General features: G+C 36.8%; 2 protein-coding genes across 4 annotated transcripts in view; one reads left to right on the forward strand and one right to left on the reverse strand.

The window, feature by feature from the left end:
• CNMa (CNMamide) overlaps nucleotides 1-6,224 on the forward strand; it is a 298,284-nt gene extending 292,060 nt beyond the window's left edge. For all 3 annotated transcript variants that reach the window (XM_081740444.1, XM_081740445.1, XM_081740443.1), the window contains one exon: nucleotides 3,662-6,224. In XM_081740444.1, coding sequence (XP_081596570.1) covers nucleotides 3,662-3,735 — 74 coding nt within the window. In that variant the 3' untranslated portion in view covers nucleotides 3,736-6,224. The remainder of the gene's footprint in view (nucleotides 1-3,661) is intronic.
• The window catches only part of LOC145671370 (DNA ligase 3-like), a 965,078-nt gene that overhangs the window by 839,820 nt on the left and 97,654 nt on the right, over nucleotides 1-27,604 (reverse strand). The gene's annotated exons all lie outside the window — the stretch shown is intronic.

Below are 27,604 nucleotides of genomic sequence, written 5' to 3' on the forward strand. Positions count from 1 at the left end.
TTATTATTTTCATTAATTACTGTACGGGAATAATTTTATCCTCAAACGAAATCTTAAATCTTCTGCTTTCCTAAAAGCCTTTCACTTCTTAGTATAGTCCACACTGGTGTCGACGCACTTGCGTCAACAGTCCATTAGTTGTTACATGCCGTCATAAAGAATAAGACCGGTTGCTGACAGCATCAAGAACGCACTGCCTTGATGACCTCCATGACGCTAGTGTCTACGCTTGAAGTAGACAATGACTATATGTTCCAAATAAAATCAATCATCACCACATTTTCACTGTCCTAAAAAACGGTGACCATTACTTTCCTTGTTGATGGCTGGTTTTGAACTTTTTTATTCGGCGAGAGGATGGATGTTTGTACTCCATGGACCCATGTTTTGTCTCGGGTCCGAAGTGTTAATCCCAGGACTCGTCTCCAGCTGCGAGACGCCTAAGAAAAGCATTACTCTCGGTGTTGAAACGGTAAATTTTGCTCACACGCATTTTTGCGGGCTTCTTTCGATGTCGCTGTAAGCTAATGCGGAACCTACCTTGAACACACTTTCTTGAACCCAAGTTAGTCGCGTGTGACATGATTTACTGTTCCGATTAATATGTCATAAATTAATATGTCATCATGTCTGCAATTATTCCTTTCTTAGTGCGCCAATTACCTTGAATCAGTGTATTAATCCGTCCCACTTACTCTGGCGTTAACCGTTGATCATCCACTGCGATCCTTGCCTAGCAGACACGTTTTGGCTGGATTATCTGTGCGCACAGTCCGATGATGTCACACCTTCCTCATTGTGGTAATGTCCACACATGCTTCTCCATGCAAGGAACTCATGCGACAGTGGATATTGATGGGTGTCACACCTTCCACAGTCTGGGATTCGATGACCGCACGATGTTTTCTAACCGAATGCTCATGTAGTCCATCAATAATCCCGCAACTGCGCCGTTGTCAGTAGAGCGACCTAAGAAAACAAAACGTAATCGAAACGTATAAAATTCAAGCTTTCATTTAACGGTACATTACGCACATACAATAATTAGCTAAAAAAGAAAGGGTTGGAGGCAAAACTTATTGGACAACTCTCGTATCAATAAAGTTATAAAAGAAAAATATATCCCAGCATGATAACAATCTGTATCACCAAATGGATACGTTACCAAATTATATAATAAAAACCTGTCTCACCCTAATAGGAAGTTTGTGCTAAAAAGATCACAGTGGGAGACCCGCGTTTGATTCCCAGCGGGAGCTCATGTGGTTCGGATTCCACGTTAATAAGTAGGTCCCGTCTCATATAGCCTCGCTGCTGAAAGGGATGTTAAACTCAAAATCAACTCAACTCAAAAGGATCACAAAAATCTGTTCAGTGCTTTGTTTCTGTAAAGAGACAAATATATGTTATTTCTTTTTTATTTACCTGCTGTAGATTGGTAGTTATTTTTCAGAAACATGGTAATAATATCACTAAAATAATAAAACAAAGATATACTCAGTATAATAACAATCTTTATGCTAAAAGTTACAAGAATACTACAGGGTTTTCATAAAGTATGGACGGATTTAATTCGCTTATAATTTACATAAAAATGCTCATATTGAAATCAAATAAAGTGCAAACGGTAGCGGAAGGATTAAATTTTTACCTGTAATCTGCACCAGCTCAGTTCATTCACCGCCACACCTCCAACTGGGCGCCACTAGGAATCGACTTCTGTGGGCTGTTGATGATGCTTTCCCTTACCCTGCTCACTGTTGCAGGCGATGTTGGCGGCCTCCCACTTTGAGGACGGTCCAGGAGGCTTCCTGTCTCCAAGAACTTAGCATGCCACTTTCGGATTGCACTCTCAGTCGGTGCCGGCTTTTTGAACTCTTTGGCGAACTTTCGACACACCAGAATTGGTGATTTTAGCTCTGCGTACCACAGAACACATTGCGCTTTCTCTTTCACCGACGCCATCTTTGACACGGTAACAGTGTTGCCAACTAAAAATTTAATCCTTCCGCTACCGTTTGCACTTTATTTGATTTCATTATGAGCATTTTTATGAAAATTATAAGCAAATTAAATCCGTCCAGACTTTATGAAAACCCTGTAGTATGTTCAGTTGCTTGTTTATGATAAAGGAACAGACGCAATTTCATATTTAGTTACATGTTATAGATTGGGAGTCTCGTATAATATCATAACTTTATTACCAAAGTGATGCAACAGGAAGTTGCCGCAACCTAAAGTTTATCATCACACAAAACACAATCTTAAAGAACTAGCGTTTATGTTAATAATGAAAAATGTTCACGCTTGCATAAATTTCTAATTGAGATTTTTTGGTACTAATTTAAGGATACTGAATCCGATGAAACCATTTTTGAAGATACCCGTCTTTGGAGTCAGGAGAAAAATGATTTCAAAAGTGGGGATCTTTGAAGTACCGCTTATGCCAATCGTAAAAGTGGCTACGCTTAAATACATTTTAAATTACATTTTTATATTAGGTGCTAAGTGTAATGGAACTATCTTTAAAAATACATGTTGATGGGGTGTGTAGAAAAGTAATATCAAATTCGGGATATAAAAAATGATATCCAACTTTGACGTAACTTTTTCTCGTGAGTCCATGGACAGATATGTTTGAAAATAGTTCTACTGGATTCTACACTCTGAAATTAGCATAAAAAGCGCATTAAAAATACGAGGGGTAGTCAAGAAGTTTTCGGAATTCTTTTGTAGCTCTTTATTGCCACAATATAAGTATATATTTACTTAATCATCTTCAAAGTTGGCATCTTCGGAACACACACACACACACACACACACACACACACACACACACACACACACACACACTTGTTCCACCGCTAATGCCATTGGTGGGAACACCGACGAAAAACCTCTTTTGGTATCTTCTGAAGTTCAGCTGTCGCATTGGTTTTCATCTCGTCTATGTTGTCGTAACGAACAAGGTCTGTGTTTAGCTTTGTGAAGCGCCAAACATCCGACAGTGCTAAACTGTGTGTGTGTGTGTGTTTTTTTAAGGCTATCAAACTCTTTGAATCAGATTTTCCCCAATTTGTACATTAACTTGATGTTCGCGCGTTGCTCGATTTGTGAAATTGTGCCGACTGATCACCACACATAAATCCGTTCAGCTACACTATTCGTACACTGCTTGTTTAGATGTATTCACACGTGTCAAATTCATAATTAGGCAACGTATAAGGACTGTAATGCACAAGATTCATTGTGGTTGCATCATAAATGCAACTACAACAAATAACTACAACAACATTCATGCAACTTTTTGACTACTCCTGGTATATCAAAGTGTGGGCACTTCTACATCCCATCAAATCTGTATTATTTGCATAAGTAGCACTATTTTGTGGTATTTTTCTCCTGACCCCAAGGACGGGTATCTTTAAAAAGAATTTTAATTGGATTCAGCACCTTCAAATTATTATACAATTAGTGCACCAATATAAAAAAATATGTATGCATTCACGAGCACTTTTTACACAAGTCGTATGATCGTTAGTTGTTTGTGCATGATGAGTAAACGTCGATTAAAAACAAAGTAATTTTGTGTGTCATCATTACTAAAAGAACGATTATGCCACAATCTAAAATACTAAATTTCTTTTCTTTTTATTCGCAGATATGTCCTTGTGTCATTTTAAGATTTGCAACATGGGAAGGAAAAGGAATCTGCGCCCTCTCTTCAGACCGTGAACACGCTCATCATGTGTGTGTACATACGTGTGTTACCAATCATGATCTCGGCAAAACAAAATTCGAGTCGAACAAGTAATAACCAAAACAATAAAGAAAATAAGGAATACAACACAAAAATAAGAACCTAACCAAATCTTATACAACTAATATTTAAAAATGATTTTTAATTTCTAAATATAATAATAAGATATAATCAATCAGTAAATGAGTTCGACTCTCTTTCCTTTGTCATTTAATTATGACTTAAAATTAGGTATTAATAATTAATTTATTAATGAAAAAAATCTTCGAGGGAGGTCTGAGTTGATAGTGTTTTTACTTTCTTTTTTGATTGATTATACATATAATAACATGTGAAATCTGTTCTTAACAAAATAAAAAAAATATACAATTTTGTCATATATTACGACAAATCTAACCAAATGTTACTATGTTTACTTAGTTATAAATTTGTTTGCGTATCTATCTTGTTTTGCATATTCATCTTACGATGCACTTGAAATTAATGTAATTATTCGGCGTCGCATATTAAAATCATACATACAATGTTTTAAATAGAGAAATTTGATTTTCTACTGGCGCAATTAGAAATAATTTGCTATGTTATTTTTTTTCAATACCTGTAATAATTTTGCAAATATAGACACAACACTGTTATAATTTGTCTCAAATGGAATATTCTTTGTTAAAGAAAGTTTGAGTCTTACAGTTAATGTACTATATTTTAGTTTTTACTGTATACATACATATCTGACATTTCACTAGTTCTTTCAATCCTAAAATTTAGAAAAGAATTGGTTAATTATATGAATGCAAACGATCTCTATTTTAGAATTCAATATGGCGATTTGAACTGGACAAGATCTCACTCATACAGGAAAAGAAATATATAACTGTGCAAGAAAGTGTTATATATTAATAACATAAGTTTTGTTAACTACAGATTTCACAACGTGCTATATATTAATAACACGGTAGAATAAGACTCCTTTATTTATAATCTAATTATATAGCTGTACATTTCTTTGTTAATGCCATATATATTTTTACAACTTGAATTAATAAGTATGTAGGTTGTGAAATATTATGTAAAATAGAACGTATAAGGCCACACCTGTTAATAATTTGATTACATAATTTAAACTTCTTATGAACTAAAACTTAAGACTTAACAACAAGTATTCAATCTAAAATTTTAATTTTAAAATTACATTTATGTAGTGAAACAATTAATTTGAATGTAACGTCTCGCCACGTAAGCAATAACATCTATAATTATTTCTTTCATAAGCAATACAATGATTAAAATGATAACGCCTATGACCTATTAGGAATTGAGATCTTCTGCAGGATTGAATGTTCAATTACAAATGTAATAAGGTCTTGTTAAAGTCTTACAGTAGACAAGTGTTAAATTGGTCTTAAACTATCAACAGATCTCTCTCCCGTACTATCATAATTTAAGAGGCCCCATCACAGCGAAATTAAAATACTGCTAATTTTACAGTAATTATGCGATATCTTCAAACAGATAAAAGATAATCGAAAAGTGTAGCAAGAGCTCGCTAGACAATATTATTTTACATGAGATTCCGTTATCACGACTCACTTATCTGCTTTCGATTTCCAGCCATTTAGAAAATCGGCATTTATTTTCACGTTTATAAATGGCCGAACGGAAAGCTACTAGGTGACTCGTGATAACGGTATATAATATTATCTAGCGCGCTCTTGTTCCACATTTCGATTATCTTTATCTATTTGAAGATATCACATTATTACTGCAAAATTAGCGGGTTTTTAATTTCGCAGTGATTAGGCCTATTAACAATTCACGTTAAATTTAATAAGGTATTTTCTTCTACATATCTTTGTAAGAAGGTAATTCAATTTGACAAATTTTCTGTCCATGTATCAAAATAAATTAAATAAACACGTTGCATCTAATTCCACTAATAAACCGAGTAAATTTATTTTATTTACCTTAAACGTAAGTAATTTATTAAGCAAATCAGTATTTATGTATATACAACTTTATTATTAATGTATTTTAGAGTGTATGTTATGGGTTGTGTTGTGGCTGGATTAGGAAACTAACGTTGTACCTGTCTTGTTTACTTGTAATGCTTTATGTAAAAAATGCACATATTTGTTACATTATAATAATTTATTTAAATGGACTATTTTTATTATATAATTGCCAAATAGTTATACATTTTGTTAAGCTTTTTTTTGGACTGCTATCAACCAAGACCTCCTTGCCGCTTCCTTGTCTGTTGAGTGATATCTCTGACAACGTTTGTGTGATTTTGTTCTTTCCTCTGTGTGAACTGAATGCGTGTGTGAGAACGATGATCAAAGGACACAAGAAACTCACCGCCCAAAAAAATAATTACTAAAAAAGCTATGTCTTCGTATGTTCAAAACTGTATGTATACTATCACCCTTCTAGTTAATAACAATAAATATTATTATATGTTCCAAAGCATTCATATTTTATTTTAATTTGATGTTTTTTTTTAATAACAAAATTTATGACAAAGTCATGTATGATATACTGAAAGTTAAGTTACATAAGACCAATTTTCAAAGTGTGCTTACCGTGTGAAAAACCTCGCTGCCACCGCTTTATTCTAGCAAACTACCAGCGTTCTATCGACTATCCCTTGAAATTGGTATTTCCATTGCAACATACTACATGGAGCACAGGCATAGAGATTTTTCGTAGACCAAGAGGGCGACCTCATAGACATAATTTTAACAATGGAAATGCTTATAAAGCTATTGAACTGGTATCAATGTTTTTGTTTGTTTTACAAGAATACCATGAAAGAAAATAACAGGGATTCCAGTTACTTGTTTTACGTCAGGATAAAATCGGAAAATGGGCGCTTTGTCCATCTAGATCAGGACAGTGGTCATGATTTATTCCTGAAAGTGGGCACCAATCACCTCCACCTTACATATCTCCCACTTCCCCTCATTAGCGCACTCACCGACAATCTCAATTCCTGAGTAGAAACTTCTCGACACTTGCAATGAAACTCGGTACGTGACTTCTACCTTGGAAGAGGTTTCATGGTACATAACTACCTAAATGTTACCATTGTGTATAAAACAAATATACTATTAATTCAACGTGAAAACTGTCTTCCATTATAAACTTTCACCGCCCAATTGTCTTTCGTACACTTAGCAACAGTTTGTCTTACGTTTAGCAATGTGGCACGAGAGAAGGTTATGAACCCAGCCACTGCAAACCAAGACAGTAACAAATGGCGTGGCTGACACAGGACTGCTTGATTTAGTTTCCTGACTACCTCACATTAAAGCGGCGGATTCTCCTGGTTTGCCAGTCGACAAGTTCCATAAAGCACCTCAGCTGACTCTTTCGATGGCAACCTCAAACGAGGCCTTTTCTTGTGAAAAATATTCCTACATGGACCTCAACTGGGTTAATCAGACTACGATATTTTTAGCTTGTACAGTACGAGAAATATATTCCTCCTCGGGTCATTCTGTCATCTGCAAGCCGAGTTACCATATTGATAAGCGCATCAGTTTCATGTTTCTAGCGTATTGTTGCAGGTGACAGCAAATCAGTCGGATATAAATCGATGAACCTTCTGAATTTGACATTTTTTCGGTACACAATTATCTTGCACCTAAACTAATATGGTGATTCAAACAGAAAACGTACGTTATGGTTAATTTTTACCCTATAAAGGCATTTGGGACGAGACAGAACTACAGACACACAATAAAGCTATTTAAAAATTATGTTTATTTTCAAAACCATTCCTAATGAGTATTGTATATCAATAGCGTACTTAATTACATGAACATATTAATTTTGAATAAGTTATATAAATTTAATTTTATATTTTATCATAATTGAAAAGAGAAATGAAATTTTAGCCATGTTATGGAAGCTGCCCGTCTCTATCTTTATTTAAGGGCCCCCTTTACCCTCTGGTGCTCTGACTTTTCATTGCTAATGTTAGTAAATTGCTTGAAGGCAAGCAAGCAATTGGTTCAGTTACGTGACAGAAATGAAGAGCTATCGCAGTTCAAAGATCTTTTAGGCGTTCGATTTTTGGGCTTTCGGCATCTATGGCCATGTTAGCCCGTCACTAGGATTAGGATTAGAAATTAGATTTCTGGGCTTTCGGCATCTATGGCCATGTTAGCCAGTCACTAGGATTAGGATTAGGAATTAGATTTCTGGGCTTTCGGCATCTATGGCCATGTTAGCCCGTCACTGGGATTAGGATTAGGAATTAAATTTCTGGGCTTTCAGCATCTAGGGCTATGTTAGCCCGTCACGTATGAGGGGTAACGTCCCTCGGCGAGCACACTATACGGGAAAAGGGAAGGGAAGACGCAGCCTGGGACCTATATGTTAGGTACCACCCCGACATTTGCCTGGTGTGAATGAGGGAAAAACTCTCATTCAGAATGGCTAGCCTGAAAAAGGTCTTACACTTTTTTTTTTCGACCGAGTGCCTCACCATTTCGTAGTTCAAGAGAAGCTATATTGCAAGAAGTGGTTTCATGGCAATCTACGTTGAGCACGACCAAAAAGTTGCCTCGGAATAAAATTTTGAATTTCTTAGCTCTGGGGAGAATTTTGACTAAACCATCCCTGAAATTATCACTGCATTTTGGTATTCTTGCATGGAAAGTATTCTTGGCACAAGAGTTAAATTAAGTCAAAGACGCAACAATGGTGCTACACAACTACGTAGTAATATCTATTGCTTTAGTTCAGAAGCATTGAAGATAGGAAAAGGCCAGTTTATTTATATAATAACAAGACATCAACTTTCTGAATCTAAATATTAAGCAGAGGACAGAAAGAAAAGTGGTATAAAGAAAATGCTTTTAAAAATTTAATAAGGGTTTCCAGGTCTTGTCTGGTAGGTAAAAAATTTGGAAGCAGTGTTCAGTGTTCATAATGCCATAGCTATTACACACTCAAATTTCTATTAACCTGAATGATTTTGGAAAATTATCAATTCAATGAAAATAACTTTCAACGTTTGTTGTACGATAAAATATTAATTTTCACTAGACATGTAACTCTATTCTTATAAGGGTATATCATTACCATAATATCATGTGTTGGTGGATTGTTTACCAACAAACTTTAAAATCATTGTTGAGGAAAGATATCATCAGAAAATTCTAGAAGTTCATGATAACTTTATGAATACATTGGTTGCTCAGTGAATTGCGACTACCTATCTAATACTTAGTTGCTCCAGCTTTTGCTCAAAGTACGGAAGGAACACGGTGTGGCATGAATTATGATGGTTGCTGATAAGTTTTCGCGGAGATCTGACACCATATATTTCTGATGGCATCCCACAAAGAGCCCACAGATGTGGGTACAGGAGTCATGGTGGGTACAGGAAGCTCGTTCCACGACACTCAATAAATATTCTATAGGATTAAGATCCAGTGAGTTAGGGAGCCAATTCATATACTACAGCTCCGTGGAATGTTCCTTAAGCCAAGAAAGTATATTCCTGGCTTGGTGGCACCTGGAAAATGCCGTCTTCGTGTGGGTACAAGTGTTGCATTGTAGGGTGTACGTGATCGTCTAACACAGGTAGGTACACAACGGATGTCTCGCTATGGTCCATCCAACGGTCCCAGACCATACCAACAGAAGCATTTCCGAATCATACAGCCACCCCTACCTGCAGGGGCGGATCCAGAGGGGGGGCCATCGGGGCGATCGCCCCCCCCCAGAAGAGAAAACTTTCTTATTTTTTATATATAAATAAAACCCATCCCAAAGTTTGGAGCCCTTAAAAGTAGCAGTATGACAACCCACCGCCCCCCCCCAGAAGTCGGTCCTGGATCCGCCCCTGCCTACCTGCCTGTAAAGTACGCACCTTGCACGGGGGATTCATAGCGTCGTGCTGTTGGCGCTAAACATGCACATACACCCGTCAGAGAGGAGTAGCCTTCTCCAATCATTTACGGTCCAATTAGCATGTTCATGTGCCCAAGTGCGACGAAGTCGGTGGTTATGAGTCGTAAAGAGTGAATGACGAGTGGATCGTCTGCTGTGGAACTTCATGCGTGTCAGTGTACGCTGTATAGTTGCATGGGATATGGGTGTTGTGCATACACCATTGTATTGGTCATGCAATTTCTGGACACTGATGGTTCGTTTGGTTGTCACAGGCTATTTGACGCTACGCTCACCCAACATTTTGAACTTCCGTACTCCTCTGCTGGGTTCCGTCACTTGGAGACCGTTACCCCACTTTTCCCCACTCTTTGTACACCTTCATTACACAGGAACGGGCGTTTCCGACAAGTATTGCTGTTTGGGTTATTGATGCGTCTATTGCTCGGGTACACACAATCATGCCCTGTTGGAATGCGGATAAATCCTGCCCATGGCCGGAGCTATGGAGGGAGGGGAAACATTGCCCTCCAATTTTTTGACAACAAAACAAAAATGCTACTTATAAGATCCTTCAATTCTGATTTGTATTAACCGTACTCCCCAGCAGACAAAAGGTCTGCCCCTCCAGCAACCAATTCCTAACTCCGCCTATGATCCTGCCCACCTCCGATTATAACAGTGTGCTATCTGCAATATTAGACCTATCAGTAGTGATAATATAATCATTCCGGCTGCTGGCTAGGCCTGTAGCCAGCCGAAAAATGTAGGGGGGCCCCGGCTGAAGTTAGAGGGGGCCCGATCCAACCATAGTATAGTTCATCATCGTATTACAGTTCAATTGCAAGCCTGCCGTGAAAAATTTAAGGGGGTCAGCGAAAATTTGGGGGGCCGCCCCCTAGAACCCCTCTGGATACGGGCCTGCTGCTGGCCACACTTTCTTGTGTGAAGGGGTGGTCGAAATTCAGAGAACACTCTGTGTATATTTATGTCCTGTCATGAAATATTGTCACTGTGAGATGAGGAACAACAATAGATGCACAATCTGCTACTTAATATTATGTTTTCTACATATTCAGTGAATACAAAAATAAATAAATAAACAATCCATTTCAGAATAATAAGAACCATCAATTATAATTGGCAATGAACAAAGTATAAGCTCATGGGCGACAATAAAGTTCTGTACAGAGGGCGACAGGATAAAGAGGAGAAAGAAGGTCAAAATCCATTTTCATAATCTGGGAATGGAAAAGCGTTTATTCTTGCTTGCTTGGTCTTTCCGCGTGGGAGGGATGATGCGTGTCCAGAAATTGCATGAAATACAATGGTGTATACACAACACTTATATCCCATGCAACTATACAGTGTACACTAACACTTATGAAGTTCCACAGCAGACGATCTACTCGTCACCCACTCCTTACGACTCGTACCCACCGACTTCATCGCGCTTGGGCACACGAAAACTATAATTGGACTGTAAATGCATAAGGTTATTAAGGGTTGCCAGCATGGCGAAATGAATTTACGATATATTTAAATAAAACAAATAATATCTTTCAACTTAACGTCCCACGATTATTCCCTTTTAGCTAAATGAGACAGATGATTAAGGCAAATGAAATCGGTGGAATGAGAGAGTGGGAGGAAACTAGAGTTTCCCGAGAAAATCCATGGATATAATATTGTTCACCACAAACTTACCTGACTGTGGATCGAACCAGGGATCTCACTTACCAGACGTAGGTGCTCTACTGCTGAGCCACCGTGAACCTCCATGGAACATTCAACTTCAAAAATTTGCAAAGAGGAAATCGCCAATCAGAAGCCGCAATCGAATTCCAAATAATTAGCTACTGCTTTTTGTATACCGGTACAGCGTTATATATTAATCTAGTTTAGAAACTATGCATAATTGAGGTAAATAAACATAATAGTTGAAGCAAATTGTTCTTGAAAGAAAAAGGTAAACTAAATTTCGAGCTACTGATTTCCAATAATGGTAAGTTTAATGAGAACGGTCAGGCTGTTAGAAAGGTTTTGAGACAAACACGCTATTAGAAATTTAGTAGTTGCTGATTGTCGCGGTAAGTTGTCACTTCAACATTTTAGTTCTTGTAGCGTTTTATGTATTGTTATTCTAGTTTGCATTTTGATTATTCGTCATTTATTATTATTGATATTGTTAACTACAATATTATTTTCTACAATTATTAAAAGTAGTTTTTTTGCAAATCTTAACAATTGTTCATAACGTGGCAACCCTGAATAAGTTTTGATAATAGGAGCCTTAATTGCAGGTTCCGTCCTTCATAACCTCGGCCTTGCACAACGACGAAATACACAAATGCAAAACAAATCTCTTACTCGCCAAAACACCCAGAAATTTTAAGTATCATTAGAATTCATTATGATGACCTAATCACAATTGATTGATTGATCTAATTGTAACTGATTGATTGATTTAATTAAAGTTGATTGATTGATCTAATTACAATTGATTGATTCATTGATATAATTGCAATTGATTGATTCATTGATATAATTACAACTGATTAATTGATCTAATCCCAATTGATTGACTGATCTAATCATAACTAATTCATTGATCTAATCATAAGTGCGTGATTATATGATCTAATCACAACTGAATGATTGTATGATCTAATCACAAGCGAGTGATCCAATCAGAACTAAATAGTTGTATGAGCTAACCACAAGCGAATGATTGTGTGATCTAATCACAAGTGAGTGATCTTGTCACAACTAAATGATTGTATGATTCAATCACAAGTGAATGATCTAATCACAAATGATTGTGATGAATTGTTTGATTGGTATTTAAATATTGTATCAGCAGCAGCCTATATTGAATGAGACCTAAAGTTTAACGTGAAATCTGAACCACTGTACCGCATTCGATGCTCTCCCAACCGGGAATCGAACCCAGGACGTTGTGTACCAAAGGCACATGTTCTATTCATTAAACTGCGAACGAAAGCATCACAATTTATAGCCTTACTGTAGATATGAATGCCACCTCGGTCACCACATATTTTAGTGTTATTACCCGCATAAATATTCACTCTTCAATTTACCGATAGCTATTGTTTGCACAGTAAACACAATCCATTCAAATTACACAGAATAAACAAAAGAATTGAAATACAAACGAAGACACACAATAAAAGTAATATATATATACAAAATATATATATTATATATATTTAATAAAAGTAATATAAGTTTTGTTTTGTAAAAAAATCCGTAACTTTACTCATGTTTTACGTAATCTTGTCTTCTGTTTGTGTTATTTTAGCGATAATTCTTTTAGTTTGGTTTACGAACTACACGTTAATAGGAAAAAAATCTCATAGAGCTTAGATGGAAAACAAAAGATAAAACACGAGGAGTAATCAGAAAGTAAGTTTACAAAGCCTGCAGTGAAATGTGTATATATTATTCCATAGAACCAACAGATAGTACGTACATTAGGTTATTTTTCGACATAGTCTTCATATCGGTTAAGGACTTGCCGTATCGTGGGATGAGTTTGAAGATTTCCTCCTGGTAAAAAATCCTGTCCTTGCATGTTCAGTCACGTTGTCACGAAGTGTTTCACTCCCTCGTCTAAAGTGAAGCGACGGCCTCCGAGATGCTCCTTCAAGTACGGGAACAGGTAAAAGTCGCTTGGAGCGAGGTATGGGCTTTAGGAAAGATGGTCGATGATATCGCAGAGGAACTGGTTGAAAATCTGTTGATGCTACTACGCTCTTCGTCGGTGACGTTTACTCTACCATCCGCAAACTCTCGAATCAGTCTGCGACATGCTGACCAGACATTACAGTCTCTTCGTAAACCTCTACCAGCTCCTGGTTAATTTCAGACGAGGTTACGTGTTTCGCCCACATAAATCGAATAATTGAGCAGACTTCGCGAGACCAGTTTTCCACACGAGTTCCCATTTGTGTTTGCCTACAACCTAGAACTGCAGGAGGTGGGTAACTGAAACTCTGCACAGTTGCCAACTCCATGTATTACAACTATCGTACACTCCTCACTCCTCCATAACAGACCAAACTCCAGAAATATCGGCCTTGTAATCTTAGTTTCTGATCCTACCTCGTAGCTTAACCCATTTCTGCCCAAATTATTTTTTCGAAATATTTGTTTCTATTTTTCATATCTCTTACAAAATACACACCACGTGACACGGAGCGGGATGTCGCTGACCTAATCCTAGGCAGTGATACAAGCCGACACTAGAAAAAGTTGTACAGTTTACCCCGATTTTTATTTCAGCCCCAGAGGTTCCGAAACCTCACAAATGTCGACGTCAGAGGTTGTCGACAAATATCGACAATGGGCACAAATGGGTTAATCACTCTTAAATCTATAATATTAAGTTCACTACAATTAATTTTTCAAAACACGCTTTTCTGTTATTACGAAGATTATTTTCTGTTTTCGAAAACAAAGTCTTACGTAATAGTCACGGTCTTATGTAACTTTAACAAAACAGAGGGAAACTATTGCTTTCTATTAATGAATTAAATAAAAGTAATACCTTCTCTGGTGTAATAATTTAATGTGTAGGAGGAAGAATTAGAGTCTGTGTGAATGAAGATGAATACGTTGGGCACTGAATACGCAATTCAAAATACTGTTCTTCTTTTTCGATAAATTTCTACCAGCTCTCAATCCAATGCTAAAATTCACTCTGGAAAAGTTTCACGCGTTGAATTTTTTGATCCATTTATTCTTAGCAAGTGTAATACAAAAAGAAAGTTACAAAGCCTATTATGACTTATGTGTGAGACAATCAACACACCTGATGATAGAAAGCACTCAAGAATAGACCTCGATGTAAGCATCGTTTTTGTTCAACCACTTATTACAACGGCAGTTCAGCGGTTATCACAATTGTGGCCAGCCTCTTTTTTTCTCTATAGAACAGGGAAAAAATGAAACTCACTGGGGATAGGTCAGGGCTGTAGAAGGGATGACATTTTTTTTTGCCAAAACTTGAACACAATGCTTTGTTTTCCTCCGCTATTCATATTGTTTATTTAGTTCAATGCAAATAAACAAAAACGAATACACAAATATTATACATGTGCGAAGTTCTGATTTTAAAAATACCAGGAGTTATTATGGCAGAGGGGATTCTTTTGGGATATCCTTTGTACTAATATTTAAAAAAATAAACAAGTCTTCATATTACTGGTGCCTCTGAAGGTCTACAACAAGGAAGTCACATCGACAATGGTGGTGAAATGGGCTTTGTACACCTGCCTTCATCGCAAAATTATCCCCTGGATTTGGGGACTTCAGTGATATATTAATTTGAAGGCTTCTTCAAATTTTTATATTAGGTACAAATATTCAGTGGCGTATTTAGAAGGTAAAAACTTGGAGTAAGATAGAATCCAGACTTTGATTGGTATATCATGAGTTTACGCAAATTATTTTAAATCTCCTTTATGTATATCTCCAAATTTAAGTGTTGAATAATGCTACCAGGTGAAGCTACGCATAGAGAAGCTGCTTACTATATGAATGTATATCAAATAGTATTTTAAAAAATGTTTGGGTTTTGAGTTGAGTTGAATTTCAGTTTAGCGTCCCTTTCAGCAGCGAGGCTTTGTGAGACGTGGACCTTCTGATTAACGTGGAATCCGAACCACATGAGCTCCCGCCGGGAATCGAACCCGGGTCTCCCACGCCAAGGGCACGTTGTTTGGGTTTTTGAATCAGCCCTTCAGTTCAAAAGCTTTCTTTTCGTACTGTGAAAAATTTGGCAGAAAATACGCAAAGAAGTTACAATTTCGTGAATATGGGAAACATGGATATTAATTTTATATGAATACTCTCTTTTCCGATTAGAAATTGTAAGTATTATTCAGCAAAACTTTAAAAGGAATAGAAAGAAATTGTAAAAATTAATTCTTGCTTCTCGCATAAAATTACACACCTCTGATGCTTTTTTTCTTCATTTCCTTATATTTTACTAAAAGCAAACAGTGATAATCGTAATCCATTCAAGAACTAATTCGTCGATTGAATGTGTTTGCAGATTGATTTTAAAATTTTCCATTGGTCCTGCAGAAGTTTCCAACTTAACTCTCTCCCGATGGATATTATGGCTACGTTGGACGTTGACATTGTGTATCTAAAGTATTGTTTTACACATTGCATAAGAGAAAGACTATAACTAAAACTATATCTAATGTTTCAAAAATTTTCCAATAAAGAATAAAAAAAAAACATTTACTATGAACTTTCAAAAATATATAAACAGTAAGGTTTTTGTCACTCAAAAAAGTAAGAGTCCTAGGTTTCTCCGATTCCGGGCTAGATCTCTCCGCTGCAAATATGGCAGGAAAAATTTACTACTGTATAATCATGCATCAATATATACGACTTACATACAGAACTATTGAACTTACTTCATATCCTTTATTCAGCACAAAGATTTCAAGTTATTCAAAAAGTTAAAAAAAAAAAAACGATGTCAACACTGTTCAACCTATTTTTTTCAACTGAATTTTCTCAATCGATTCTGTTAATGAAATGATATTTCTAGTTTTGCGTCCCATGTTACTGTCCATTAGGCTAAAGGAGACAGAAGAAGGAAACGGGGAACCCGGAGAAAATCCACTGACACGATATTGTCCAACATAAACTCGCGTGGGTGGGCACCAAACCAAGGACCTTTCGTACCACAATGAGCGCTTTACCCCTGAGCCACCGTGCCCCTTCTTAATCGATTCTGTAAAAATAACTTCCTTATACATCCATTAACATACATACTTAGGAGTGTAATTTGAAACGGATATAAAAACTAAGTAAAAGTGAAGAGTTAATGTTATATTTATTTATTTACTTCTAAAATAGAGACATGATAATATTTTCATGATGCAGTGAAACACGTACACATTCAATTTTGATTGTTTGTAAAGCAAATGAGAAATTGATTCGACCATTTATTTTCAGCACTGTAAGACATAGACTGACTGTTTAAAGTAGGTTCTGAATCACACATATTCCCTTCGAGCATCGAACCCTGGCATCCCACGCCAAACGCGCGTTTGCAAACGATATACGCACAAGGAAACTTCAAAATAGGCATGAAATTCCGCAACTCTACCGGTGACAGAATTTACTGAAACCAAAAACTAACTCTATGGCCTATGGAACCCGGAGGTTCAATGCCGAATTCACAAAAGCTCTCCACTGACTTTTATCCTTAGCTAACTACATCCAGTTTCTACTTTGTATTCCAATCTCTGCTAGATTCATCTTAATATTGTCCTACCATCTGCGCCTAGGTCTTCCTAATGGTCGTTTTCCGATTGATATTCCAGTCAAGACTTTGAAAGCGTTTCTACTTTCTTCCATTCTAGCTACATGACCCGCCCACCTAAGCCCTGCCTTAACTCTACCTAACAGGACCTGACCACTGACTATTCTCTACATTCACATGTTTGTCTGTGCCTTTGCATGTTTGCTTTTACAGTAAAGTTTCAGTGATAAATTAATGTAAAATGTAGTTCAAGATTATTCAAATATTCATTCATTCGTTCTTACCTAAATATACATTAGGTGTTCTTAAATTCCGAAATTGTAAAGTATGCTTATTTTTCCTTTTAATATGTTTTTATTTTTTTCCTTTATAATAATTTGAAAATAAGCGTCACAAAGAAACTCGAAATTCTCCTGTGCATTCTTCTCGTCTTTGATAGAATATGGGTGATTCTTTAGTACGTGTGCCAGATGATTCTTTAGTACATGTCTTTGATAGAATATGGAACAAATTGGCTCGGGTTGAGTGGGTCAGTATAGCAGCAGAGCTTAGCCTTCCTCTTCTCCCACAGTCTCTTCTGTGAGTTCTTCGTTTGTGATTTATTCTTTTGAATGTATAAAGAACGTTCGATAAGTTTTGCACAGATGATTTATAATGTTGTTGTTAGTTGTAATATGATGATAAAAGTGTAGGTGAATCCTTTGGCTACCATGTCACTGAATGCAGCCTCCATCTACTGTGACGGATCTCGTCCAACGTACTCTCCATGCCTTGAATGAACTTTGGTAAAAATTCAGGTGCCTGCCTTTTAACACAATTGTTTCACACAAGAAATTAGGGTCTTGTCACTATCGAATATTTTCCCTCGAAAGTGGACCTTCAGATGGCCAAACAGGAAGAAATCCGAAGGAGCCAAGTCCGGACTATAGCAAGGCTGAGGGATGGCTTCAGATCCCATTTTCATGATTTTCTCCAATGTCCTCATCGCTATGTACGGCTCTTGGCATTGTGATGATGGAGTTTGATGACCTTACCTTGCAGCTCCGGTCTCTTGCTCTGAAGAGCACGTTGTATCTTATCCAGTGACAGACATTAATTATACTTGTTAATTGTGGAGTCATGTTCCAAGAAGTCTATGAAAAAGATCATAATTTTCTGGCCTGGACTGGAAAGTCTATTTCTAAATCGCTGCTGCCAACGTTGGACGCTGGCGCAGTCTAATTTGTGATTGTTTTCTCGTTGTACTCGACTGTTCTCGTTATACTCGTTATACTCGGCTGTTCTCGTTATGCTCGTTATACTCGGCTGTTCTCGTTATACTCGTTATATTCGGCTGTTTTCAAAACCTTTAATGGTCAAACGGTCAGTGATTGGTGATTGTGCACATTTAAACTTTTTCTCAGGATCACAATTATCTACAAGATATCACGCTTTAAAGCAATTCTACCGAAATCCAATTTTCATAAGGATTGTGCGGGGTCCTTTGCTGGTACGTCCACAAAATTTTACCTAGATTCTACAATAGAATCTAATGCTTGGTGGTGCATTGTTAACCTAAAAAAAAAAAAAAAACGGAATGCTAAACGAGCTTTCACCAATGAATCAAACAGTAACTTTTTTTTACCACCATATGTAATAAACTGATATGTATAGATTTAGAAAAAAATGTAAATTACTAAGATTAACCGTGCCAGTAAATTACTAAGAAAGGATGAGCTCATTCGTGGCTAAGCGGTTAGCGTACGCGCCTTTGGCGTGGGAGACCCGGTTCGATTCCCGGCGGGAGCTCATGTGGTTCGGATTCCACGTTAATCAGTAGGTCCACGTCTCATATAGCCTCGCTGCTGAACGGAACGTAAAACTCAAAGTCAACTCAACTCATTAATTGAAAGGGCATATTTACATGCACCAGTGCTATAATCTGAAATGCAGCACTGCCAAAGCAAATGCCAACTTAAACGTAAAGGCATTTGCATCGCCAGATTTCCTGCAGAGAAACTGGCACGGCGATGCAAATATAAACTTAGGCCAAAATTTGGGTTTTAAAAAAAGTAGACGGGACTTTGTGCTGGCGTAACTGTTAAATAAAGTGTCATGGTGTGACGCGGCCATACACTCAGAGAACGTAACGTAACCTAACCTACTCTACTCTACATTTGAAAATAATGTCTGAAAATGACTGTAAGGTAAGCTAACGTAACCTAACCTAACCCACTCTATCTTACATTTGGAAATGATGGCTAAACATTGAGCTAAAGTAACCTAACTTAACCTACATTACTTTACCCTTTCCTACGCCACCCTAATCTTCGGTGAATGAAGAGGTGTGACATGTTACAACAGAACGCATTTTTTTTTTTAACTTTTTGCCTTTAAATCTGAACATTACATATAATGCATTATCCATATTTGATTTAGTTTAATTTTGAGTTTAGCGTCCCTTTTCAGTAGCGAAGTTATATGAGACGTAGACATGAGCTTCCGCAGTGAATCTATTCCGGATCTCCCACGATATCGTACTTATCCATGAAACAAAACTGTGCGCCCCTATATGATCTGAAACATCAGAAATGCATATTCCTTTTCAGTATTTGATACGACATCTGTTTTTCTATCTCAAGGCTATATTTGTATTTGTCCACCAGCATTAGGACATATTCGCCTTCCCAAGTAATGAGCTCCGTTTGGTTTTTTTTTTCCACTATATCTAGTACTAAAAGTTAACACACGCTACGCGAAACGAACTTTATAGCCAATCAAACGTATGATATTGGATGACATCATGTCGTAAACGTCATAGTTTTAAGCAACTTCCGATTATTCGTGAATAAGTTAATTAATCCTTTCCCACTAACTGTTGGTGCAATAATGTAAATTTCTTATCCATTTCTCGCTTTTTCGTTGCATGTACTTCAATACAAAAAAGAATGGAAGTTGAAATAGCTTTCTATCAGTTTCAGTTTAGAGAAACATGAAGACAAATATCCAGACTTGGAATGCTGAATCTATTGTTGAAAGTCGCTTTTCGCTATGTATTACCGTTTTTGCTCTATAGGATCAATGTTACAAATGGAAGCAGTCTATTTCTACCACTTTCGGTTTGACGGAAGGTTAACGGAAGAGATAAAACCTACCCTCGAGACTCAGAATCGATTCCGGAAAGCTTGTTTCTCCTTATTTGTTAACATTTTTGTTCTTAGATCTGTTGGCAGATAGACGAATGTACGGCAGCAGCCACACTATAAGTCTTACCATATTTATCCATAATATAGTCTGAAAGTGCAAAAAAGTATGAAACTTTGGTTTAGGAAAGTAAAGGGTGTCCCATAAAAAATCAATTTTTGAAATGCCCACCATTTGTGTTCCAGTAAGTTGGCAGCACTGAATGTTACACGATTTTGATCTGTTGTCTTTGAGGTGAGTGGTCAGGGAGCGTCAAATAGCGCATGATCGTTGTCTGTTTTCTGTACAAGTAGGAACTGTATGGACTTGTTACAAGAGAGGTTTCCTGGCTGGTTGATTTCTCGCAACGATAACTTAAATTGGCCACGCAGATTTCGTCATTTGTCACCATTTGATTTCTTTCTGTAGGGGTATTTGAAATCTCGTGTGTACACACAGAGCCCAAAGTACATGATATGGCATAAAAATATATATGTCAAACCTGCCCGTAATAGGGCGCACACACACATGTCGTAATGATACTAAACACACTGCCAACAACGTGAATAACACTGTCGCTAAACAGACTGCAAGAAGACGCTAGAAATACTAATTTTAGTGGAAATAATGCTAGTTTAGTCACTAGACAACATTTAAAAGGTGCTACATTTCTTTTCTAACAATGATAAATGAACTAATTGTTTTTGATAAAAATATCCTTAAAAATTTCTAGATCAAGCGACAAAGTGCTACATTGGTAACACTGATAATAAAAGACAAACGAACAACCGCCTCACTTTTCCGCTCATGTGTATAAATTTTTAACTTACAAATACAGTATGTCACATTCTTATTCGTACACACATTAATTTGAAAGAAAATCACTATGTATTAAACATACTGGTGGTAAAATTGACAGCAGATTGCTGGAGGAGTGAGGTAGGACAATGATAGACAAACCCAGTGCAGAAAGGTGCCAAAACAAGGACAGCATAGAAAGGCAGAAAAGAAAACATATGAGAACTCCCGAATTTACGCCACATTGTTATTCGTACACTTGTACACAGGTTTACATTTCATATACTAAAAAGGAAAGAAAACAGCATTAGAACAGGAGCATAGCTAGTGTGGCGTACAGGAAAAGGACATATTAACTGCTTGTGTTAATCGCGGTGTACACAGGTAAATAAACATTCACGAATGGGGAAGAGTAAAGAGTTAGGAGAGAAAGTCAAAGAGACAATCGTAACGCTAGCATTACCGGGGTGGTCATTAAGAAAATAGGACAATTAATAGTAAAAAGGCACACAATAGTTCAATGTGTAGTAAATGAGTTTAAGTATACTGGTTCAATGAGAAATAAACCAAGAAATTCGATGAATAAGAAGTTAAGTGAGAAGGACGAGAGAGTGATTGTGAGACAGATGAAAACAAATCCCTGACTAAGTGCTCCAAAAGTCCAAAAGATAATAGAATGTGCTACAGGGAACAAAGTAAGCACTGAGACGATTCGTCGAGTGCTACACAAATACGGTTACCATGGTCGAATATCTCGGAAGAGGCCATTCATAAGTCGTAAGAATCCCAAGTTACGACTTCAGTTTGCAAAAGAACATGTTAACAAGAGTCAGAAATTTTGGAACAATGTCTTTTGGTCAGATGAGACTAAAATTAATCTCTTTGGGTCTGATGGGGTTCACAGGGTGATGCGAAAACCCGATTTGGACAACAATATTGTCAATATCATACCCACGTAAAACATGGAGATGGTTCTAATATGTTTTGGGGGTGCATATCGGCAAAACGGGTTGCTAAAATTCAGTTTATTGATGGTACAATGGACAAGGTTATGTACCTTGACATTTTGAGGAAGAATGTTAAGCAAAGTGCAGAAAAATTGGGCATGCTACCAACTTTTATGTTCCAACATCATCACGATCCCGAATATACGACAGGTATAAATAGGGACTGGTTAATTTGGAATGTAAGCAAACAATTAAACACCCCTCACCAATCCGCTTACCTTAACCCAGTGGCGGCGGTTGGACGTCAAAAGTGGGGGGGCAAGACATGATCTCAATATTTGTATATTAATGTTAGTTTTTTTAGTTGCTTCTAACATTTTGTTTGACGAAAGGTTGTATAACTATTAGGATACTGTATTTTCCAGTTAAAATACCGTATATCGTGTTTCATATTTTACTAAGTAAATTAACAAGAGCAACGCAAGTATATACTAGCCCTTTGCACTCTTAAACAACGAAGGTGTAACAAGAGATTTGATTCCTTGCTCATGAACATCTTAAAATTCTGTCTGGAAAATGTGTGGTCAGATTAGAGGCTTATTTGATAACAAATTCGCAAAATAAACAGAAAGGATAATATTAATCGAATAGTAATGAAAAATGAGGCTTGTTTCGCAAAAGTTATATTGAAACTGGGAATTAATGAACAACTTATATTTTTAATTCCATGCATGTTATTACGTTATTACTCTTAGAAAAACAGTAAATATTACAAGCATATGCTGCGACATTTACAGAAATACTTTTGCAGCTTCCCGAAAAATGTTCGTTGCCATTAGGTACAGTTTTCACTTTCCTGGAATAAATCAAAACTCCACAATACTTAGAATCACTCCACACTCCAGTTCTGCAAAATAATCCTAAAACCTAGAATTATGTTGAATTCACTAAATTTAATTGTATATACAAAATTGTATACAGTATGTATACCCCTAAATTCATATATTACACTGCAAAACATTGCCGCGCCTTTGACGTGGGAGACCCGGGTTCAATTCCTGGCGGGAGCTCATGTGGTTTGTATTCCACGTTAATCAGTAGGTCCACGTCTCATATAGCCTCACTGCTGAACGGGATGTTAAACTCAAAAAATCAAATCAAAATATTCCTTACCATTAGAAAGAAGAAAATATATTTTAGGAACCGTCGATTTTTATGCAATTAAAGAATAATTTGTGAACAGTGTTTCTTCCAGACATGCTTTTGGGAGGCACTGCAATAGAATAGTACCTGCAGTGCTTCCCCCGGAATAATAAGTGTGTGTCTCGGAACATTGTTTCTGAAAGAAACACTGCTTGTAAAGAACTTTTTTTTTCTGCGAAATGTTATCTCAATTAGTTCTAAAGTGACTGACTAACATATCGAGTTCTTGTAAGAAGAAATGAAAGTACACTCGAATTGTGACACTCCGATAGGTTAATTTTTGGGCCATTTTTCGTGGCAATTAAAACGCAATTCATGTAGCTTTCTTCACTGTACGGGAAGACAACCAGTACGTACTCTCGGAACGGCAAATATTTTATGGCACCATTTTTATTCTATGAACCATTAATTAATACAAAAACTTTATATTTTCAAATGAAATTATATACAGTAATGGGTCATTTTAAAAAGTGGGGGGGCAACTGCCCCCCTTTGCCCCCCCCTAATCGCCGCCCATGCCTTAACCCTATTGAACACTTATGGGTTTATCTGAAACCCAGGGATCACAATAAAAACGTTAAGTCAAAAGAAGACTTAAAACGGGTGGTGACGGAAGAATGGGGCCAATATCAGCCCTGGCACGTGCACTACTTTTCTTATTCTATACAGCAGCGATGTATGGCAGTTATTAAAGCCAAAGGCTATGCTACAAAGTATTAGTTATTTTGTTCTTTCATAAAATTGTTTCTCACGTTAATGTTTATATCTAACTGTACGAATAACAATGTGGCGAAATATTGCATATCGTAATTTAGATAACACACATTTTATATTATATCGATTTGTTGATTGTTTCTTTGTATCTGTAAGAACAAACAAGTGTTTCAGAAGTATTTATGTTCAAGCAGAAATAAATGTCCTTCATTTGTTTACGCGCATCTCTCTGTTTTCTTTATGATCACCATGTGTACGAATATAATTGTGACATACTGTATACCACCTCAAACATTGCCCCAATGATCAAAACATAGCTGTACAGAAAACAGATGGCGATCATGCGCTATTTGATGCTCCGTGAATACTCACCACAAAGACAATAGATCAAAATCGTGTAGCATTCAGTGCTGCCATACTAATCCGTCGAAACTAATGAAAACAAGGCAGTAGATCATTTTGACATGATGTAGTTGCTCACATTTTTATGTTCATGGCGGACATATCCGTAATGTCAAAAGAATCGACATATTTCCTTATGTCCACCATTAGAAGGCAATTCATTTGTACACATTAAAGTATGTCCAAATTTGAAGACATGCATTTTTCAGTCGTTTTGATTCGTTTCGGGCTCTGTGTGTACGACAACAAACTACGACCACTTCCATAGCTCAAGGCCGAGATCCAGCGTGTAATTTCAGAACTAGAAGTGCAAGTATGCTGAAAAGTTATGGAAAATTTCATCGAAAGAACGAGAATGTGACTGCAGAGTCGTGGAGGGCGTTTGAGTCATATCATATTTCATACATAATCAAGGTAGCATACACTGTAGAAATATGTAAGTATTTAATATGTAAATTACTTAACTTCATCAATAAATTTCTATATTATTATGCACTCAATAGTTGCATTCTTTATGGGTTACCCTGTCGTATAAGAATTTACAATTCTCAATTTTAATACTAAGTCACATAATAAGAATAACTGTTTCTCAAATTTAGAACAAAAACGTGTACCTTCAACAACAGATCATTTAGTCCTTCGGCAGAACAAGACACAGACCCACAAATCACTCCAAGAACACTACAGATGTAATGAGAAACAAATTTCAGTTGATATCTATTTTATGACTGAAGGTTAATGATGTCATTAAGAATGAAATTAAGAGAAAAAAAAATAAGTTGTCGCTATAGGATTACTTATGCATCTGAGACAGAAGACTGCAATCAGGGTAACAATGCAAATTTTGGATTTATCTATGATGGTTATGTAATTAGTATATGTATATCTAGACCACAATGGCAAATCAACAGTGTTACAATTTTAACGAACATAATGTAATGATTCGGTAATTACATATTTTCTTTCTTAAATTCAAAACTGCAATGTCCTTTTAATTCTACTGCTTTACATTTTCTCGACTGGAAGATTTTTTAGAGTCCTCTCTGCTCTGAAGGACAGGAAAGGAAGGAAAGGGGCGAAAGAGGCTACAATTAATGCAGGATATAAAACCAGGAATATCATATGTGAAGACAAAGAAGTTAGCGGAGGTCCGTGGAGCATGGAAGCTTCTTAGCTGCGGCAAATGACCTGCTAATAAGGGCAGAATATCGATGATAATGATGATGATCTCTTATAGTCTAGTGGCTAGCATGTGTGCCTTCGATACACGTGGTCCTGGGTTCAATTCCCGCTGGCAAAACAAAATATTTAGTTTTACAATAATCCAGTTTCATTAATCATATGTCTTCTTTAGCCTGAAATGTATACTCGTGGGACGTTAAATAAGACTTTTAACATGTTGTATGTTCAAAAATGACTTCTTAATATCTACGAAAACGTACATAAATATTTACACAAAATAAAAAAAAAATAGTATGTAAATTTTAGTACAGCATTTTGTACCAATGGAATACCAAACTATGACATCAGTTCATTTTAAAATGTGGACAGGATTTTCGGCAACAGAAAAAAAGGCAAATGTGTAATGGCTGCAATATACGTATATAAATTTGAACTTTTATTCCGAGTTCGATAGTCTACGTATTGAGTTTCACTCTGTGTGAATTCTGATTTTTCCGTAATGAAACTTTACGCGAGTGGTTCTCAACCTTTTCGAGCTTAGTTTCCCCGTGGCTGAATGCGGTTGTGCTAAGCACCCCTCTCCCTGTCATCTTAAGCACCCCAATCTACCTATGAGCTGAACGTAAGACTTGGACGAAGCAGTCGAAGAATCAGAAAAAACGCTCCAATTCTTAAAATCAGCTTTGAAGAGAACAAGATGTGATCAAAACGTATGGTGAATGTATGTGCACAGTGCCATCTATCAATGTGTCCAATTCAACTAGTCAGACCTGTAACCTAAACCTCTGGTACAGTCAGTGTCGAGTTTGAACGAGTTTTGACATGTTAATTGGCTTCCAGAGGCAGAAGAGTGAGGACGTGTTAAGAGTGTCTGTCGCGAACCAACATTGAGCTTTTTCTTAAGCTGAAAAAAAAGTGCCAAAAAAGCTCACGGAATGTCAAAATCAGTGCATGTCAATGAAGCGGTGGCATTGAAGACTGTTTACAAGTCGTATGAGTGATTCAAAAGCGGTAAGAAGTCGGTGGAAAACGTGCAACAATCGAGACGTCCTTCGACATCAAAAACATATGAAAACGTGCAAAAAAAAAAAAGTACAAATTGTTTATCCAAACAGGCGAATGACTACTCGAGAGCTTTCCGAAGAACTAAACATCTCGTATGAGTCCGTGAAAAACATTTTAAAAAACGATTAAATGGGCAAATGGCTTCCTTCTTCACTACGAAAAAGCGCTGTGCTACACCTTGCTTTTGATCCGCGAGTTTTTGGCCGAAAAATATTTCTGTCTGTCCACATTCTCTGTACTCTCCAGATATAGCACCATGTAACTTCTGGCTCTTCCCCAAAATTAAAACCGTGCTTAAAGGAAAGCGTTTTGACACTATTCCTGACAATAAGAGGGCCACGACAGAGCAGCTGAATGCCCTTCAAAAATAAGCCTTTCAGAAATGTTTCCAGTCATGCATTCAAGTTTCGGATAAGTTCATTGCTAGGCAAGAACAGTACTTTGAAGGAAACTAAACCACATTCCATATAAACTTATTACTTTGTTTCTACTAAAATTATTCACTGTACTTTTTGATAATCATCGTCCATGTTTTCATAATACATTGTATGTCCCGTATCAGCATATAGAGTGAAGGATTTTTTTTCTATAACTTGTCTCACATTAGCCATAATTTCCCTTACATACCTTTCATCAAATGATCCCTAAAGAACACATCGTCTTTTTTTTTCTTTTTGTTCGAGCGCCCTTTTTGGAAACGAGAATGACCACGTCTCGAACCACTGGATTATGCAGCAGCGAACCTTTCGGTCGAGAAGAAGAATTGGGTTATATATTGTCATCCTTCCTCACACCTGCATCAGATGTGATAACAGTTTAATATGATAACGCTATCAGCGAAAAACGCCCATCATAAGCACTTGAGGTATAGCCACAGGTTCCAGCTAGATCCATTATCAATCGAATTGAGATTCACAGTATGTGCTTCTTTAAGCGTTGAATGATCTTTTTTCTAGGAATCTAGAACCAGGTTAAGAAGCAAAACATTGAAGTAAATATCATGATAATAATAATAATTTTTAAAAAAAATAGACCGAATAATACGCGTGAATTAGGTATAATATTACGAAGTTCTTAGAACGAAGTTCCTAATATACCAAACTCTCATTGCGCAACGAGATCTGTAGAGTTGATTCAAAATCTCAAGTCCGCCAACGGTTG

Source organism: Thermobia domestica, chromosome 15, assembly GCF_964235325.1.
Source record: "Thermobia domestica chromosome 15, izTheDome1.hap1.1, whole genome shotgun sequence".
NCBI lineage: Eukaryota > Metazoa > Arthropoda > Insecta > Zygentoma > Lepismatidae > Thermobia > Thermobia domestica.